At 38.2% G+C, this 19857-nt stretch overlaps 1 protein-coding gene across 2 annotated transcripts in view; it reads left to right on the forward strand.

The window, feature by feature from the left end:
- Window positions 1-19857, forward strand: part of LOC136866194 (ATP-binding cassette sub-family C member 4) — a 371709-nt gene that overhangs the window by 226140 nt on the left and 125712 nt on the right. For both annotated transcript variants that reach the window (XM_067142938.2, XM_067142939.2), the window contains exon 12: window positions 11356-11539. In XM_067142938.2, coding sequence (XP_066999039.2) covers window positions 11356-11539 — 184 coding nt within the window. The remainder of the gene's footprint in view (window positions 1-11355; window positions 11540-19857) is intronic.

Below are 19857 nucleotides of genomic sequence, written 5' to 3' on the forward strand. Positions count from 1 at the left end.
TCTGACTCGTTTTCTGCGAAATTCCACCAAAATTCCCGATCTGACTCGTTTTCTATTAGATTACGGCACGTTTCCTCCCATTTTTCAATCTTCCTTTCCAGCAATCGATTTCGTACTTCCCGAGCTAGGCTCAGGTATTCCTCCCGGTCAGTTGGGTCCGTAAATCTTTGCAATCTTTCCCTATAACCATTTTTAGTATGGATAAAATCTTTCACAGGAGATCCGGCGTGGTGTCATATTGGGTGCCTTGGCGGCACTGAACCCGCGGCCGGACTGCATTCTTAGACATTACCCGTCCAGGAGCCGTTTCCAGCGCGGTCCGCACATTTGACGAAGGTCCGGAAAATTATTATTATTACTATTATTATTATTATTATTACTATTATGTGTTGCTGGAATGAATGATGCCAGGCAAAACCGGAGTATCCGGAGAAAAACCTGTCCCGCCTCCGTTTTGTCCAGCACGAATGTCACATGGAGTGACCGGGATTTGAACCACGGAACCCAGCTGTGAGAGGCCGGCGCGCTGCCCCCTGAGCAACGGAGGATCCTTATAAGTACATTAAGAACAGTAAAATCAATTGGTCTCACCTCCTTTTACACCCTACCGCCGTTAAGTTTATTTACCGCCACCGCCCCCACCCCCAAAAAAAATTAAAAGAAGGCGTGTTTCTTTATGTTTAAAGGAGATTCCAAACACCAATGTTCACGTCTATTACCTTAAGTTTTGAGATATAAGTATCCCCATAAAAATAATTTACCTTTTTCACTTCATTTCACACTACTTCCACCCCCCAAGTGAAATTTCCTGCAAAAAATGCTTCTTTCTTTAATAGTTAAGGATCTTATAAATACCAATTATCACAACTCTAACTTTTTCAGTTTTTGATTTATGTGTCTTCATGAAAGGAATTCAGCTCCTTTACACTCCCGCCCCCCCCCCAAGGTGTTCCTCCCCCCCACCAAAACATGTTTTTCTTTGTTTTTAAAGAAGATACAAATACCAATTTTTACGTCTGTAACAACTTAAGATTTTTATTAAATGTATGTATTCTCATACAATTAAGTCAATTAATTTTTCAATTCTTTCACCTCCCCCCCCCCCACTTCATTGGATTTTCCGAGAATACGTGTTTCTTTACTTTTAAAGAAGATTGCAAATATCAAATTTCACGTCTGTAACATCTTCATTTTTGAGATATCAGTAGCCTAATTAAAAGAATTCAACACCATTTTCAGTCATTTTCACCCCCCCTCCACCCAAGTGATATTTCCGAAAACTACAAATACATGTTTCATTATGTTTAATAGAGATAAAAAATACCATTTTTCACTTCTGTAACATGTTAAGTTTTTTAGATATACTGCAAAATACTCATTTTAAAATTTCACCCCTTTTGAGTTCCCCTTAAGTGGAGTTTCCAAAAACAAATCACCTATGTTTCTTTACATTTACAGGAGATTCCAAACACCCACTTTTTACGTCTGTAACATTTTACGTTTCCAAGATAATCTTTCAAAAAATTCACCCCAATTTGTCACTTCTGTTTAACCGCCATTAATAGGATTTTCCAAAAACTAAAAAAATACGTGTTTCTTTATTTTTAAAGGAGATCCCATATACAAATTTTCAGTTCTGTAATATCTTCCGTTTCTGAGATATATGTATCCTCATTAAAGGCATTCAACCCATTTTTTACCCTTTTACACCCCTCCTATTGGGATTTACAGGAAACAAAAAATACGTGTTCCTTTATTTTTAGAGGAGATTCTAACTACCAATTTTTACATCTGTAAATTTTAAAGTTTTAAGATGTAGACACATTCATTTTAAAAAATTCACCCCCCTTTTCACCCCTCAATATTTGGATTTTCCAAAAACGAAAACATACGTGTTTCTTTACATTTAAAGTAGATCCCAAATACCAATTTTCAGGTCCGTAATATCTTCAGGTTCTGAAATATAAGTAGCCTCATTAAAGGCATTCAACCCATTATTCACCCTTTTACACCCTTCCTATTGGGATTTTCCGAAAACAAAAGAATACGTGTTTCTTGATTTTTAAAGGAGATTCTAAATACCAAATTTTACATCTATAAACTGTAACAGTTTTGAGATATAGATACACTCATTTTAAAAAATCACCCCCTTTTCACCCCCCATTAATTGGATTTTCCAAAAACAAAAAAAATAAGTGTTTCTTTATTTTTAAAGGAGATCCCAAACACCAATTTTCAGGTCTATAATATCTTCAGTTTCTGAAATATATGTACCCTCATCAAAGGCATTCAACCCCTTTTTCACCCTTTTTCACCCCTTTTCACCCCTCCTGTTGGGATTTTCCGAAAACAAAAAAATACGTCTTTCCTTATTTTTAAAGAAGATTCTAAATACTAATTTTCACATCTGTAAACTTTTAAAGTTTCGAGATATACATACACTCATTTTAAAATTTCACCCCCCTTTTTCACCCCCTTAGCGACGGAATATCCAAAAATCCCCTCTTAGCGAGCACCTACGTGTTAATATAAATGTATCCCCAAAGTTTCATTTCTTTATGTCCAGTAGTTTTGGCTCGGCGATGATGAATCAGTCAGTCAGTCAGTCAGTCAGTCAGGACAACCTATTTTATATATATATACTAGCAAGTTACCCGTGCTTCGCTACGGTATTATACTGAAATTTATAATTGAATGCTTATTGTTTTGGATATATAATCCTCCGAAATTCGCGATCTGACTCGTTTTCTGCGAAATTCCACCAAAATTCCCGATCTGACTCGTTTTCTATTAGATTACGGCACGTTTCCTCCCATTTTTCAATCTTCCTTTCCAGCAATCGATTTCGTACTTCCCGAGCTAGGCTCAGGTATTCCTCCCGGTCAGTTGGGTCCGTAAATCTTTGCAATCTTTCCCTATAACCATTTTTAGTATGGATAAAATCTTTCACAGGAGATCCGGCGTGGTGTCATATTGGGTGCCTTGGCGGCGCTGAACCCGCGGCCGGACTGCATTCTTAGACATTACCCGTCCAGGAGCCGTTTCCAGCGCGGTCCGCACATTTGACGAAGGTCCGGAAAATTATTATTATTACTATTATTATTATTATTATTATTATTACTATTATGTGTTGCTGGAATGAATGATGCCAGGCAAAACCGGAGTATCCGGAGAAAAACCTGTCCCGCCTCCGTTTTGTCCAGCACGAATGTCACATGGAGTGACCGGGATTTGAACCACGGAACCCAGCTGTGAGAGGCCGGCGCGCTGCCCCCTGAGCAACGGAGGATCCTTATAAGTACATTAAGAACAGTAAAATCAATTGGTCTCACCTCCTTTTACACCCTACCGCCGTTAAGTTTATTTACCGCCACCGCCCCCCCCCCAAAAAAAAATTAAAAGAAGGCGTGTTTCTTTATGTTTAAAGGAGATTCCAAACACCAATGTTCACGTCTATTACCTTAAGTTTTGAGATATAAGTATCCCCATAAAAATAATTTACCTTTTTCACTTCATTTCACACTACTCCCACCCCCCAAGTGAAATTTCCTGCAAAAAATGCTTCTTTCTTTAATAGTTAAGGATCTTATAAATACCAATTATCACAACTCTAACTTTTTCAGTTTTTGATTTATGTGTCTTCATGAAAGGAATTCAGCTCCTTTACACTCCCGCCCCCCCAAGGTGTTCCCCCCCCACCAAAACATGTTTTTCTTTGTTTTTAAAGAAGATACAAATACCAATTTTCACGTCTGTAACAACTTAAGATTTTTATTAAATGTATGTATTCTCATACAATTAAGTCAATTAATTTTTCAATTCTTTCACCTCCCCCCCCCCCCACTTCATTGGATTTTCCGAGAATACGTGTTTCTTTACTTTTAAAGAAGATTGCAAATATCAAATTTCACGTCTGTAACATCTTCATTTTTGAGATATCAGTAGCCTAATTAAAAGAATTCAACACCATTTTCAGTCATTTTCACCCCCCCTCCACCCAAGTGATATTTCCGAAAACTACAAATACATGTTTCATTATGTTTAATAGAGATAAAAAATACCATTTTTCACGTCTGTAACATGTTAAGTTTTTTAGATATACTGCAAAATACTCATTTTAAAATTTCACCCCTTTTGAGTTCCCCTTAAGTGGAGTTTCCAAAAACAAATCACCTATGTTTCTTTACATTTACAGGAGATTCCAAACACCCACTTTTTACGTCTGTAACATTTTCCGTTTCCAAGATATTCTGTAGATATAGTCTTTCAAAAAATTCACCCCAATTTGTCACTCCTGTTTAACCGCCATTAATTGGATTTTCCAAAAACTAAAAAACACTTGTTTCTTTATTTTTAAAGGAGATCCCATATACAAATTTTCAGTTCTGTAATATCTTTCGTTTCTGAGATATATATATATATCCTCATTAAAGGCATTCAACCCATTTTTCACCCTTTTACACCCCCCTATTGGGATTTACGGGAAACAAAAAATACGTGTGTCCTTTATTTACAGAGGAGATTCTAACTACCAATTTTAACATCTGTAAATTTTAAAGTTTAAGATGTAGACACACTCATTTTAAAAAATTCAGCCCCCCTTTTCACCCCCCAATATTTGGATTATCGAAAAACGAAAAAATACGTGTTTCTTTACTTTTAAAGTAGATCCCAAATACCAATTTTCAAGTCTGTAATATCTTCAGGTTCTGAAATATAAGTAGCCTCATTAAAGGCATTCAACACATTTTTCACCCTTTTACACCCTTCCTAATGGGATTTTCCGATAACAAAATATAAGTGTTTCTTTATTTTTAAAGGAGATTCTAAATACCAATTTTCACATCTATAACCTTTAAAAGTTTTGAGATATAGATACACTCATTTTAAAATATTACCCCCTTTTCACCCGCCCCTTAATTGGATTTTCCAGAAACAAAAAAATACGTGTTTCTTTATTTTTAAAGGAGATCCCAAACGCCAATTTTCAGATCTGTAATATCTTTAGTTTCTGAGATATAAGTAGCCTCATTAAAGGCATTCAACCACTTTTTCACCCCCTTTCACCCCTCCTATTGCGATTTTCCGAAAACAAAAAATACGTGTTTCTTTATTTTTAATTAAGATTCTAAATACCAATTTTTACATCTGCAAACTTTAAAAGTGTGGAGATATAGATTCACTCATTTTAAAAATTCCCCCCCTTTTCACCCTCCCATTAATTGGATTTTCCAAAAACCAAAAAATACGTGTTCCTTTATTTTTATAAGAGATCAAAATTACCAATTTTCAGGTCTGTAATATCTTCAGTTTCTGAGATATAAGAATCGGAATCCTGATTAAAGGCATTCAACCAATTTTTCACCCTTTTTCACCCCTCTTGTTGAGATTTTCTGAAAACAAAAAAATACGTGTTTCCTTATTTTTAATGAAGATTCTAAATACCAATTTTTACATCTGTAAACTTTTAAAGTTTTGAGATATAGATACACTCATTTTAAAATTTAACCCCCCTTTTCACCCCCTTAGCGACGGAATATCCAAAAACCCCTCTCTTAGCGAGCACCTACATCTCAATATGATTATATCCTCAAAATTTCATTTCTTTATGTGCAGTAGTTTTGGCTCGGCGATGATGAATCAGTCAGTCAGTCAGGACAAGCTATTTTATATATATATAGATTAACATTTTTGACATAACTGCACTCATTTTGTTTCTTTTGCCATCAATTTCATAGAAACCATGAATAAGATATGCAGTATTCTTTTTACTATCAGCGTTGTCAAGGTCACACTGCCAGCCACTATTGTCAGCCATCTTTAAGACTGGTCATGTGACGCATATGTATTGGACAGCATAACATATTATTACCTCGTCAGCTCACGCGGGGCTTTAGTTCCGAACTGAGTACGAACTAAGCATAACCCTGCATAAAACACTGGGATGGGGGCCCTCAACCCCTACACGGCACATCCCCATAGCTAATGGGGAAGTTTCCTGTAGATTTACAGGACAAGTATGAATAAGACATAGTCAAATAAGCACTCGCGGATCAACTGAGGAAACTAGAACTGTGGTCAACGGCTTTGATGGCAGAAGAAGACATGTCTCAATGGCTGAGAGAGCAGAAGAACCAAAAATAAAATCCACCTCGCATCTGACTCGGATCGAGCGGTGAAGTGGTCAGTGTCTGTTTACCTAGTAGGTACGGCTGTATAGTCATGTTCCAGGAGCTGGCAATCTCTGGTCCTAATTTCCCAGTGGAAACATTGGATCAATCTTTGATTACAAGCTATGATGATTCGTGAGAGTAAAATCAGCATTACCCCAGGTGGTAACCAATCCACCCGTCATGAGACGGCTACTGGGTATTCGGATTCTGGAGAACCCAGGCAATCACAAACACAGAGAAAGTCGAAGTTCTCTGGCAAACTAACATCCAAAATCTTCACATACATTGGCATGTTCAATGTAAATACCTTAATCCAACCTGGTAAATTGCACAATCTTGTAACAGAACTAGATCAACAGAAAATCCAGATACTTGCCCTGAAGGAAACGAGATTCACTGATGAGGACACAACTGATTATGGAAATTACCGTATCTTCAAGAGTAAAATGGACCAGAGAGTTGGTAAGGGAACTCCCTTACTAGGAATGGCCTTCATGGTACATAAAAGTATAGTAGACTCAATAAAAGAAGTCACTCCCATAGTCAACCAGCTTATAACAATGCATATCCAATGTGCTAACAAGAAATATACAATAGTGAATGTAAATGCACCCACTAACGTGGACAACAAAAAAAGAACTGCAAAAAACTGATGCATTCTAGGCTAAACTTGAGAAAATCATGGTGAAGATTCCAAAAGAAGATACAAAAATTTTGCTGGGCGACTTTAATGCGCAAATTGGTAAAGAGAAAGAACACCAGAAAAGTGTTGGTGAATTCCCTGCTCACAAATTCACTAACAAAAACGGGTTGAGACTCATTGAACTGTGTCAACAAAACAATCTTAAAATCAACTTCTCTGAGAAAATCACTGCGGGAACAGAAGACCTGGAGGTCTCCCCTTCCAGGGATCAGTGAATTTCAAATCGATCACATTGCCATCTCTCATCCCATGTGGAGAGAGGTACACAATGTACAGGTACGCCGAGGAGCAAACATCGATTCCGATCACTACCTAGTGAGTATAAAGGTAAAATTCATCCCAAAGAAAATTCACCATAAGAGGCCACACATACCGAAGTTTGACACGACACAGATTGGAAACACTAATCTGCATGAAGTCTGGGAAAGGGAACATGCAGGCACCTGGGAGAAATTCTGCAACAAAATCATCCAGAAAGCTTGAGAGCTAATCCCCCTGAAAAAGAATACAAAACACTCTTGGTGGAATTCTGAATGTGAACGTACCGTGAAGGAATGAAAAGAAGCATTCCAGAAATACAACAGCAAGAAATCACCAGAAAACCAAACATATTTCAATGAAACTAGAAAACGAGTAGCCAAAATCATCAGGCAGGTCAAGAGAAAATACTTGAAGCAACGACTGGACTCGATTGAAGATAACTTTCGTAATTAATAACGTACAAGATTTCTACAGGGAATTCGGAGGACAAGTCCATGGGCATGCTCCTCAAAACCTGGCTTTCAAAAGATCAGATGGAAAATATACACTCAGTAATCAGGAAAATTGTCAGGAACTAGCACTTTACTTCGCTGATCTCCTCAACTGTCCAGAGCCCCTCACAAGATTCCCTCAAGAACCCCCAAGGCACACATTCCCAGACTCACCAACAGAGGAAGAAATCCATGGCCACAGCCCCAAAATTAAAAACAATAGGACCTCAGGAGAAGATGGCATCATTGCAGAACTTCTGAAAAATCTTGGACCTAACTCTCTCAAGGAACTCACTCAAATCATTACAGATATCTGGCAATCAGAAGAATTACCTCAGGACTGGAAGTGCACCCTCATCCACCCATTATACAAAAAGGGAGATAAGACTGATGTGAATAATTACTGGGGCATTTCTCTTTTCCAAGCGGCATACAAAATTCTTTCAGCTTGCCTTTTAAAAAGAACGCAAGAACAATTTGAACAAAGTACTGGCGAATATCAAGCAGGCTTCCGCCCTGGTCGTTTGTGTGCAGAACAAATATTCAACTTGAAGGCAACACTTAAATACAAAGCATTGAGGAACAAACCGGTCATCTGCATTTTTGTTGACTTCAGGAAAGCGTACGACTCGGTTGATCGACAGTCTCTCTTCGTTATTCTTGAGGAACTGGGGCTTGATTCCAAGACCCTCAACCTCATCAAGGCAACACTCACTGACACTGTCTCCAAAGTTAAATTCATGGGGGAAATCTCTGAACCATTCCCAATTAAAACTGGAGTCCGACAAGGTGACAGCCTATCTCCGCTTCTTTTCAATCTTGTCCTAGATAAAGTCATCCGCGAGTGGGAGAAGGCGCTGAAAGACATGGGATTTTGGCACCCCATACGACTAGGATGACCCAAAGATGGTATTGAGATATCCTGCCTCGCTTTTGCAGATGACCTGACCATACTGACAGATGATGTAGTCACAGCCGTTAAACAAACTGAAACCCTTAGCGAATGTGCTGGAAAGGTTGGTCTACAAATTTCCTTTGAAAGGACCAAGTTCTTCTGCTCAAAACTTGACATCCAAAATTTGAACACGACATATGGGCAAATCAACCAAGTACAACACTTCAAGTACTTGAGAGAAATACTTGAACCAACAGGAGGCGAGAAGGCTGCCCAGAAAATTCACCTACAAAAATTTCGGAAAGCCTACGGTAGGGGTCACAACATATAAATAAAAAGTGCTTGATCCATCATGCAAAGATCAGAAACTATAATATAGTAATCAAGCCCGAAGTCTTATATGCCAACGAAACCCTTACACTAAACGGGAAAGGTGACCTAGAAAACATTTTAAAGAAGAATCTTGAGGAAAATTCTCAGCCCCTGAAAAACAGAAGATGGTTATAGACTGAGTGACAGAAGAGCTTTCCAACATTGCAGCAGACATCCGTAAAAGACATCTGAAATTTTATGGACACGTCCGCAGACTGCCGGCAAGTAGACTGACACACAAGATTCTCACCTACATAGAACATCTAAAAACTATTCCATGGGTACTGGAAGTGAAGAAGGATCTGGAAAAAGCCCAGATGAACTCAACTGACACTGCAGACAGAAACCTCTATAGGAAAAAATTAATGGATGGAAAGTGCAACCAGAGAACAAAGTGAAAAAGAAGACTGGAGCAAAGTGGACAGAGGAACGGAAAAGGATCCACGGAGAAAGGATGAGAGCTCTTTAGCAACTCAGAAAACAGAATCGTTAGAGCTTTGCATGATCCATTGGGTCTGTATGCACATAATAATAATAATAATAATAATAATAATAATAATAATAATAATAATAATAATAATAATAATAATAATAATAATAATAATAATTTGTTTTACATATCAAACCACAAAACCAAAACTCCATGGTAGTATAGCCCTTGAAGGGCCTTGGCTTACCAAGCGACCACTGCTCAGCCCGAAGGCCTGCAGATTACGAGGTGTCGTGTGGTCAGCACGACGAATATTCTCGGCCGTTATTCTTGACTTTCTAGACTGGGTGTTTTACATATCACTAATTACTTTTCCAGTTTTCTGAGATACTGAGGGGCCAGAGTATTATCCTGCAGGAGTTCTTTCAAATGTCAGTAAATCTACCAGCATGAAACTGGTGGATTTAAGCGCCTTCAAATAACACTGGACTGAACTGGTATTGAACCCACCAATTTGAGCTCAGAAGGCTGGCGCTTTACCATATGACCTACTCACCCTATCCACACCAGTCGTCACAGTTGGCAAATTACATACCATACCACCAGTGCCAAGGAACACAACAACTATGTCACTGCTTGGTGACTTTTTCAAGGGGTTTCATGATTTTAATTGGATTTGGTATTACAGGGAAGTTGCCGATATGTACAGTGGAAAAATTGTGAAGGAGCATGCTTCCTATTTTCAAGTATCCATTATGACCCCGTATAGATATTCCTCATTTGTAGATAGAAGACTTTTCACAGGTGTGCTTTCACATGGATAAGGCGTCAAGCCATACTGCCAGAACATGCCTCTGTTTTTTATCAGGAGAGAGTTGCCGATATGTACAGTGGAAAAATTGTGAAGGAGCATGCTTCCTATTTTCAAGTATCCATTATGACCCCGTATAGATATTCCTCATTTGTAGATAGAAGACTTTTCACAGGTGTGCTTTCACATGGATAAGGCGTCAAGCCATACTGCCAGAACATGCCTCTGTTTTTTATCAGGAGAGAGAGCAGGAAACAGGTATCAATATTATCCCATTTCAAAGGATAAGTCCTATGGATTTCTGTACATAAATACCTTTGAAACAACATCTGAAACATCACCATCCACACACTGTCACTGATCTTCAAAAGCTTGTTGTGAGGAACGGGATAGTGTTTCCGTGTCCATTCCGCAACGCAGTGTGCTATAATGGAAAATATTATATAGGGTGATAGTCTATAATGCTAGTGGTTCGACAGAACACAACGTGTGGTGGCAGTATGCCATTTCATAGGGTAAGAACACTTTTAAAATTATTTGGATATATCTCAAAAGCACTTTCTGTAGAACTGCGAGAATGTATTTAACAGTGGACTTAAACTTATATGCTAGGTTGCTTCTGACAACACCAGATGAGTTGGCCATGCAGTTAGGGGCACACAGCTGTGAGCTTGCATCCAGGAAATAGTGGGTTCGAATTCCACTGTCAGCAACCCTGAAGATGGTTTTCTGTGGTTTCCCATTTTCATGCCGGGCAAATGCTGGGGCTATACCTTAATTAAGGCCGCAGCTGCTTCCTTTCAACTCTTAGGCCTTTCCTATCCCATCGTTGCCATAAGACCTATATGTGTCAGTGCGACGTAAATAAAATTCTAAAAAAAAGAAGTTTCTGTCTACTTTGTATTAGCCACTATAAATCTCCATTATAGTGTGTCAGATAGGACTGACGAAAGTTAGTTGGGTATGCTGCATTAAAGATTCCATGGAACATGCAGTTTACTCTTCCTCCACATAGAGATGTAATGTTCTTATAGCTGATTAAGGTATGAGTTGAGAACTTGCTTACCACACATTCCTTCCTGGCAGGCTAACATTCTGGTACAGCATACTGACTAACAGCTTCAGGCTCTCAAGTTTGCATCAATTTACAGTTTTCAACTCAATAAGAAGAGTGTGAATTGATAAAAGTATAATAATTCATTTTATTATTTAATTCCAGAGCTATGTATCGGGAGGCTGATATTTATCTGCTAGATGATCCTCTCTCTGCAGTAGATGCTCATGTTGGCAAACGCATGTTTGAATATTGCATCAAAAGATTCCTTAAAGAAAAAACTTGTATCTTAGTGACCCACCAGCTGCAGTATCTTCAAGAAGCTGATCATCTAATTATAATACAAGAAGTAAGTTGATAGCCAGAAAAATATGATCATATATAAGTGGAGTTTAAAACAATCATGTTCTTTTCTGTTCACAGAACTCATAGTAATATGTCTTCTGTTAATTTTAAACATTCTCTTGGTAATGAGTTATCTTATTTATAAGCTCCTTATGTGTACAATGTTGTTAGGAGATGTTGCAGGAGTTAGTACACATGACATGAGGAGTAAGTATTACACACTGCTAAAACATTAGTCATAATTAACTGTGCAATCTCCTGGCTCATTTTAAAACTGTTCTATTTTTCTTTCTTCTTTTAATGGAAGCTATTTTTCTTCAGTTCTAACTTAGTTAATTTATAACTGTGAAGTTATTCGGTCTGTCAAAACGAAAGGATACCCTTTTTGAGGTATAATCTGTTAATAAATGCTTTCTTTTCCTGGTATTTTCTAAATTTATGTTATGCTGGATTAGTTTTGACAGACTGAAGAATCTCATAGTTATTAATATTCCATTTTCTACATTTCTGAACCAGTTTTCATTATATCTGGATCACAGTCTCTCTAAAGGTATAGAAATACATACAGAACCACATAAATTGAGAATAAAATTGGGTCATTTAGAAACACCATTTCTAAACTTAAATGATGATGAACAAGGGTGTATGCCAAGGAAAGTTTTCACAATGCTTGCCAATTTTCTGTTTTATATGCCCGTTTTTTTAGAAAAGCTGAAATAAATTCTGGAGGAAACATGTTTTTCAATAGGATGTTTGTTCCCTCACAATCGGGTAAAAAGCGGTATGCTTATATGGACAATAAGAAAGTTCTGACAGACTGCTCCATGACAACCTTACACAGTGAGAATACAGTAACATAGTTATATACTGATAAAAATGTACAACATAATTAAACATGTTGTTATTGTTGTTGTTTATTTTGGATCTAGAGAAAGCCTTTGATTGAGCCCCACATGAGATGATCTGGTGAACTTTCTGACACCATGGAGTACCAGAAATGACTGTGAACTGCATTTGGTTTCTCTGTCAAAATGTATCAAGTGTAGTCCAGTGTCCTGCAGGGATCTCTCCACCTTTTAAAATCACTGTTAGCATCAACCAGGGTTCAGTCCTCTCTCCACCACTGTTCATTCATTATACGGACATAGTAATGGCTAATACAGTGTCACTGGGCAAGTTGGCCATGCAGTTAGTAGCACGTAGCTGTGAGCTTGCATCCGGGAGATAGTGGGTTTGAACCCCACTGTCGGCAGCCCTGAAAATGGTTTTCCATTGTTTCCCATTTTCACACCAGGCAAATGCGGAATCTGTACCTTAATTAAGGCCATGGCCGCTTCCTTCCTATTCCTAGGCCTTTCCTGTCCCATCATCGCCATAAGACCTATCTGTGTCGGTGCGACATAAAGCAAATAGCAAAACAAAACAAAAAATACAGTATCCCCTCATTCCTCAATGCTCCTGTATACAAACGGTGTGGTAGTCACTCGGGATCTCTGTCTGGCACTCCAAAATTAGATGCAAACACGGAAAGACAGACTAACAGAGAATGGCATGCGTCTCAATCTTCAAAAGATTAAATATCTGGAAAGCGGTCCTCAAACCAGTGGTACCATCAGCACCAATGATCAGGATATGAAGAAAACCATAGAGTTCAAATTCCTTGAATCTCTAATAACATCGTCGAACAATTCAATCCTAGACACCCAGATGAGAGTCAATGCAGCATGGTTAAGGTGGAGACCAGTCACTGGTGTTCCCTGTGACAAAAAAGATGCCTGAACATCTGAAGGCAAAAATTTTAAAAAGCAGTGGTTCATCCAAGCGCCCTCTGTGGGATAGAATCCCAACTTTTGACAAGCAAAAGGGGCAGGCTCGTCACACGATGGAGATTAAAATGCTATGATTGTCCCTTCAATTGACTCGCTATGACCATTCAAAAAATGACAATGTGCGTCAAAAGCTTGGCATAGCACCAATTGTGGAGAAAGCAAGAGAGGCCTGACACAGTGGTACAGTCACATCACGAGCAAAGGTAATGATTCTGTGGCTAAAACAACACTTCAACTCAATCCTGGAGGATGTCAACCTTGTGGTAGACTGCTAAAGAGGTAGATGGATAACATCAAGGATGGCATGCACGATGTGGATCTCAATCCTGAAAACATCCATAATAGAGTCCTGTGGAAGAGACATAACAAAAATGCAGAACCTTTGTAGTGGGAAAAAATTCTAGGATTTATTATTATTATTATTATTATTATTATTATTATTATTATTGTTGTTGTTGTTGTTGTTGTTGTTGTCGTCCGACTCCTTGGTTGAATGGTCAGCGTTGAGGATTCGATTCCCAGCTGGGTCGGGGATTTTAATTACCTCTGATTAATTCTTCTGGCCTCGGCACTGAGTGTTTGTGTTTGTCCCAATACTTTCCTCTTCATATTCTGACAACACACTACACTACCAACTACCACAGAAACACGCAATAGTGATTACATCCCTCCATATAGAGTTGACGTCAGGAATGGCATTTGGCTGTAAAACAGGGCCAAATCCACAGATGCGACACAGTTCGCACCCACGACCCCTCAGGTGTGGAAAAAGCAGTAGAAAAAGGAATTATTATTATTATTATTATTATTATTATTATTATTATTATTATTATTATTATTATTATTATTATTATTATTATTATTATTATTATTATTATTATTATTAAATTTTGCTTACCAGGCAGCACAAACTTGGGATGAATTTTTTCTACCATTGTAAAATTTGCATCACTTCACATTTACTATAATTCTGGAAGACATCGGTCTCTCTCCCTAAACTAGGGTAATATAATGAGATGTGTGTTTACGAGCTAGAAGACAGGAAGAATTGTGAGCGCCACTATTAATTCATTATGGGTACCTCGAATGAACCTGTAAAACGAGTACAGATACGCAGAACATGTACTTTAAAACAGGAGGTGGAAGCACAGACTGGGAGGACGGTACTGTATAGGTTGGGAAGTGGCCACCGTAGGTTAAGTGTCGCAGTAGCTCACATGGCAAGCGGGCGGGGAGATATGTGATAGTGGACGGTGCTTGAGGTAGGAGATTTGAATCCCACATAAGAATTTTTTTAACAGCCAGTTGCCTGGGATGTGGTAAGGTTGCATACTTGATAGCTTTCAAGGACTGATTTGTTTATTTGACCCTATAAATACCGTATGTATCGTTGCATTGGGTACGGTGCTGGATTGGACGAGGATGAGGAGATGATGGTCTGTGGCCAGTTAGCTACGTCGTATATGTTCCAAGCTTTGTAGACCAGAGGTAGGACAAAATATGCCGCATTGGAATGATAACAACATGCGATGGCAGGTAAGTATATAGCCGCGCAAACTTCCCTCCTTCTAAGCAATTCACAACACAAAGTTTATTCACTGCCTCGAGATGTATGCCAGCAACGAGTATGTGGATATGTTACTTATCTATGGAGAAGCTAGACAGAATGCATACCAGGCACATTGCCTGTAACAAGAATGCTATCTGGATAGATGATAACCGACAGGCATGACATTTCGGAGTGTGGAAAGATGCCTGCGGGGTACTGCATCCCTGGGAAGGGCATGGCCTGTTCGAGATCATCCCGTGATGTCTACTGACAATAAAGAGGTCATGTTTGATGTATCAGGCATAACCCTCATACTAGCACATGGGCCATTGTACAGGGGACGAACATGAGCCAAGCGTCTGTTATACGGATATTGCATACTCACCTGTTTCATCCGTACCATCTGCTCTTACACCAGGAGCTCCTTGGTCATGATTTCGATGTCCGGTTGGTGTTCTGTCAATGGATCCTACAGTATGTGGACACTGATCCTGCTTTACTAGCGATTCTCTAATTTACGGACGAAGCACGATTCCACAAGAATGGAACTGTTAATCGCCATAATATGCATTACTGGAGTGTGGATAATCCCCATTGGTTGTGAAAGTCGGCTTTTCATTTAACATAAGAAATTTAATCTTAATTTATCCGTATTGAACTGAGTTTACAAATGCTTATAAAATCTGAAAGGTTCCACCTATTCAGTACAAAGCAATGTTGTCTGATTGCATTACAACATAATCACTTTATTAGCAATACTAGTTTCAATGTTTTTACAACACCATCATCAGCTGCATTAAAGTAAAGAGAAACTGCCAATTAATATAAAAAACATCTCAACATTATTTACACAACTTGCTCCTTCAGCTCTTTTAGACATTACATTAAATTATAAATAGATAAAATTGACTTGTAATACTACCAGTTAACAAATTTATAGGTCAAGAACAGTTAAAAAACAAACAACATTAAAAGATTTTTCCATCTCATGGTACTGAGTTTGATCACTTTTTACAATTAGTATTGCTAAATTACTATTTTTACACCTTGTGTGTCATTTCAATGTCTCCGAACTTCAAGATCAGAAATAATCACTAAGTTGAAAGGTATAAGTCTATATTCAATTTTGTTGCTATTGAAATTAATGTTAAACTGTTTTTACATTAAACATATATTACACCAATAAAAACTCATTGTGTTGACATTCATTTATGATATACAGTATACAACAAAATATGCCATCTTCTAAAACTTTATGCCAGAGGCCGAATTGTAAAAAGTGATCAAACTCAGTACCCTAAGATGGAAAAATCTTTTAATGTTGTTTGTTTTTTAACTGTTTTTGACCTATAAATTTGTTAACTGGTTGTATTGAAAGTCAATTCTATCTATTTATAATTTAATGTAATGTCTAAAGGAGCAAGTTGTGTAAATAATGTTGAGATGTATTTTATATTATTTGCCGGTTTCTCTTTAGTTTAACACAGCTGATGATGGTGCTGTAAAAACATTGAAACTAGTATTGCTAATAAAGTGATTATGTTGTAATAGAATCAGACAACATTGCTTTGTATTGAATAGGTGGAACCTTTCAGATTTTATAAGTATTTATAGTAATAAACTTCATTGCTAGGTTCCGTATTGAGTTGAGACTATGCTTAAAGTAAATACAAAATTTTAATATTCCACCTTCTCAATACTAAAAAATCATTTGATGTTTTTACAAAAACATTACAATGACGTTAAAAGGTACTAGTTTCGGTCCACTGTGGACCATCATCAGCCTAGCCAAATTACAACAGTAAAAGACATAGTGATAAAAATAGTATGGAGAAATGAGAGAGGATCTAGAAGGATGGGATGGTGGTGGAATGACAGATAAAAGTGAAAAACCCGTATTTGCGAATAATGATAAAAGTAACAGAAGTGTTCACAATGACAAGTAAAATCTTGTGAAGTCACGTAAAAACTCTTGATGAGATAGTCTTTGGTTGGCAGTTGCTCCTCTGTTGCACGATTGACATATATAACTACGTATATGCTTCTAGAAAGTTGTAGATGTAAGTTCCACTTTTGCGTAGAGGGAAGAATTATCCGATGAGACTAGCACCAGATTAAAATTGACAAAGTTGAACCTGTTCTATGGTGGAATTAAAGGCTTTCTGTGTTAAACAGAAGTAGTCTCAGTTCAATCGGGACCCCAATGAACCTGGGGAAAGAAGATAGTATTAACGCGGGTAATCGAATAGAGAACAAGCGAGGCACCGGAAAATATAAACGATGGCTCACCTTGCGCTGCGTGGAACAAACTTTCTGGATTGAATGCAACTTACGGAGTGAGCATAGCGCGGAGTAGATCAGCAGGAAAGGGGTAGGTGAATACGGAGGGGAGGAATGATGTAAGTGGTGGAGGGTGGGAGGGATGGGAAAGGTTCAAGGCGGGGTGGGCAGGAGAGGAAGTGATGGTGTTTGTATTGTCGGGGGACCCTTAATTGACTTAAAGAAAGAATTTTGAATGACCGATTTGTTTTTTCTGTAATAAGTAATGAAAAGGTCAAATAAAATATTGGGTTTCTCAGTTATTTCGTTAAGGTTATAGTTGGCATGAAAGTATTGATCTAAATGAATGTAAAAGTTCTCTATTATATTGAGTAGAGGTCCTTTCTTAGCTATTTTGAGAATGTCCATGTCTGTTTCAATATTCGTGAATTTGTGGTTATAGTCGACCATATGTTGGCCGATAGCTGAAAATTTGTTGTATCTGACTGCATTGAAATGTTCTAAATATCTAATGTTGAAGCTCCGGCCGGTTTGCCCCACGTAAGGAATATTAGATCATGTATTACATTTAATCCTGTAGACGCCTGATTTTGTGTACCTATTTATTTTATTAATATGTGATGTGTTATGTAAGATTTGTGTGTTGTTGTTGTTGGTTTTAACGGCTATTTTCATACCTTTTTTCTTTAAAACATTGGTGATCTTGTGAATTCCATTGACGTAAGTGAAGATGGAAAAAGAGTCATGTTTAGGTGGTTCTTTTTTAAGTGTGGTCTTGGGGCGAAATTTATGTTTGTTAATGATGTTTTCTATGAAATGGCTATTGAAGCCATTGAATCTGGCAATGTAGCGGATAGTATTCAATTCGGTATGAAGATTGAAAAAAAAAAAAAAAAAAAAAAAAGATCTTATGTGGGGCAAACCGGCCGGAGCTTCAACATTAGATATTTAGAACATTTCAATGCAGTCAGATACAACAAATTTTCAGCTATCGGCCAACATATGGTTGACTATAACCACAAATTCACGAATATTGAAACAGACATGGACATTCTTAAAATAGCTAAGAAAGGACCTCTACTCAATATAATAGAGAACTTTTACATTCATTTAGATCAATACTTTCATGCCAACTATAACCTTAACGAAATAACTGAGAAACCCAATATTTTATTTGACCTTTTCATTACTTATTACAGAAAAAACAAATCGGTCATTCAAAATTCTTTCTTTAAGTCAATTAAGGGTCCCCCGACAATACAAACACCATCACTTCCTCTCCCGTCCACCCCGCCTTGAACCTTTCCCATCCCTCCCACCCTCCACCACTTACGTCATTCCTCCCCTCCGTATTCACCTACCCCTTTCCTGTTGATCTACTCCGTGCTACGCTCACTCCGTAAGTTGCATTCAATCCAGAAAGTTTGTTCCACGCAGCGCAAGGTGAGTCATCGTTTATATTTTCCGGTGCCTCGCTTGTTCTCTATCCGATTACCCGCGTTAATACTATCTTCTTTCCCCAGGTTCATTGGGGTCCCGATTGAACTGAGACTACTTCTGTTTAACACAGAAAGCCTTTAATTCCACCATAGAACAGGTTCAACTTTGTCAATTTTAATCTGGTGCTAGTCTCATCGGATAATTCTTCCCTCTACGCAAAAGTGGAACTTACATCTACAACTTTCTAGAAGCATATACGTAGTTATATATGTCAATCGTGCAACAGAGGAGCAACTGCCAACCAAAGACTATCTCATCAAGAGTTTTTACGTGACTTCACAAGATTTTACTTGTCATTGTGAACACTTCTGTTACTTTTATCATTATTCGCAAATACGGGTTTTTCACTTTTATCTGTCATTCCACCACCATCCCATCCTTCTAGATCCTCTCTCATTTCTCCATACTATTTTTATCACTATGTCTTTTACTGTTGTAATTTGGCTAGGCTGATGATGGTCCACAGTGGACCGAAACTAGTACCTTTTAACGTCATTGTAATGTTTTTGTAAAAACATCAAATGATTTTTTAGTATTGAGAAGGTGGAATATTAAAATTTTGTATTTACTTTAAGCAAAGTATTTATAGACAGCTTTTCACCTGCAGTGAGGTGTAATTGTATGGTGTGAAATCATGGGTGCTCACCTCATCGGTCCCAATTTCTTTGAGGGCCATCTTACCAGCCAATGATATCTGCGGTTTCTCCAAGATGAAATAGGCCTACCACGGTTTTTGGAACATGTACCACTCCTTCACCACTGCAGGATGTTTTCAACATGACAGAGCTCCACCGCATGTGGCGGTGGTCATCCGGGACCATCTCCATGCGACGTGTTCTGATAAATGGATAGGAAGGGAAGGACCTGTCCCCTGGCCCGCCAGATTGGCCCTGGATTTTTTTTTATGGGCCCATGTAAAACAACTGGTGTATGCACAGGAGCCAGCCAGTCCTTGTCACCTTAGACAGCTCATTACTGAGGCATGCCGATCCATTTTTCCAGAGATGATGCAACAGGCCAGGTGGTCCTTACAACATCATGCGCAGCTCTGTATCAATCATGGAGGTCAGCAATTCGAGCAGGTGCTGTGTTAAATGACGTAGATAACTGAAATCCTGTCATATGTTTCCTAGCCTCTATCAACCCAGCTCCATACCAACGGCC

Source organism: Anabrus simplex, chromosome 3 (genome assembly GCF_040414725.1).
Source record: "Anabrus simplex isolate iqAnaSimp1 chromosome 3, ASM4041472v1, whole genome shotgun sequence".
Lineage (NCBI taxonomy): Eukaryota > Metazoa > Arthropoda > Insecta > Orthoptera > Tettigoniidae > Anabrus > Anabrus simplex.